Source organism: Pteropus alecto, unplaced genomic scaffold, assembly GCF_000325575.1.
Source record: "Pteropus alecto unplaced genomic scaffold, ASM32557v1 scaffold105, whole genome shotgun sequence".
Taxonomy (NCBI): Eukaryota; Metazoa; Chordata; class Mammalia; order Chiroptera; family Pteropodidae; genus Pteropus; species Pteropus alecto.
In genome coordinates, this window is record NW_006436294.1 from 7,193,805 (window position 1) to 7,195,055 (window position 1,251).

The following is a 1,251-nucleotide window of genomic DNA, read 5'->3' on the forward strand; positions in this document are numbered from 1 at the left end:
GGGAGGGGCAGGCGCAGGCCCCGCCCACGGCCCTGCGCCCGGGCCAGCTGCGTCACCTGCTGGGAGGATACTTGCGAAGCGGCGACCACAGCAGGCTCGGGGTCACTCTGCAGCTGCCCCAGGTCTACGGGGACGGGGGTGCAGCTCAGGCAGGGCGGGAGGTCTCAGGACTGCCAAGCGCCCGGGGACCCCTGGCCCTCCACCCACCCGCTCCCATCCACTCCACCCCGGGCATCCACGGCCTCTCCGGGTCCCCACACCCTGGTGACTTGGGTCCTCACCAGAGAACAGGGAGTCCAGCAGGTCCTGGTTGACGTGGCTGGGGCTGGTATGATGCACAAGGAAGCCTGGACCAAGGTAAACATGTGTGTGCTGGCACCACGCCCCCAGCAGGGAGAGGCTGGCCCAGCTCCCAGAGCTCTGGGGACAGGCACACTGTGACACCCGGACTGCCTCACCGATGAGCACTATGGCTGCCCGGCGCAGGGGGCCCTGTGGGCTCTGCAGGTAGCCCTGGGTCTGGCTCAGGAAGCTGGGCACATGGCTTGGGTACCACTGAACCTGGGGACAGAAGAGCTCATGGCAGGACACGGGGGCCAATCCCATAGGGAGAGGAGGTGGCAGAGGTGAGCCTAGGTGCTAGGGTCCCTCAGGAGCCCTCAGAGCAAGGGGCCAGGGCCTGAGGTCTTAGACCTTGGCTGGGAGGGCCTTGGAGACTCAGTTTCGGAGGAGCGGCCCCGGTGTGTACTGGACCAAGTGGGCAGCTGACCACACCCCATCGCTGACACTGTCCTCCCCTACTGACCAGTCGGTGGCAGACGCGGCTTAGGGCCTCGGGGCTGTCATAGTGGGCCACAGTGACAATCTCCTCTAGAAGACTCCAGCTCAGGGCTTGGTCACAGCGGGCCAGGGTCCACTCTGAGCTCTGGTACAGGAGAAGGGAACTGCATCAGAGGTCCAGAAAGTGGCGGAGGTGGCCCGGGAAGTGGCCAGCGTGAGGGATGGAGACGCCCAGGGCAGAAGGCCTGGGAGCATGGGAGCCCAGGATGCCTGCATCCGAGGTCCTTGGGGAAGTCCCTGGCGAGGCAGTGGGGTGGGGGCAGGTGGGGTTGGATGGGGACACTGGTGGGACAGTCTTGGCGGGCGGCTGACCTCAGCAGCGTCCAGGCTGGGATCGTGCAGGCGCAGCAGCAGCGGCACGAGACTCTTCAGCACTAGCTTCCGCAGGGGACCTCGGAGCCCCACGCGCAG

At 66.7% G+C, this 1,251-nt stretch overlaps 1 protein-coding gene across 1 annotated transcript in view; it reads right to left on the minus strand.

Moving 5' to 3' along the window:
* Positions 1–1,251, minus strand: part of MROH6 (maestro heat like repeat family member 6) — a 6,478-nt gene that overhangs the window by 317 nt on the left and 4,910 nt on the right. Inside the window, exons 9-13 of the mRNA XM_025047596.1 lie at positions 1,153–1,251; positions 806–925; positions 459–561; positions 282–347; positions 14–124 (exon numbers count right to left, since the gene is read on the minus strand). Of these exons, the coding sequence (XP_024903364.1) occupies positions 14–124; positions 282–347; positions 459–561; positions 806–925; positions 1,153–1,251 (499 nt within the window). The remainder of the gene's footprint in view (positions 1–13; positions 125–281; positions 348–458; positions 562–805; positions 926–1,152) is intronic.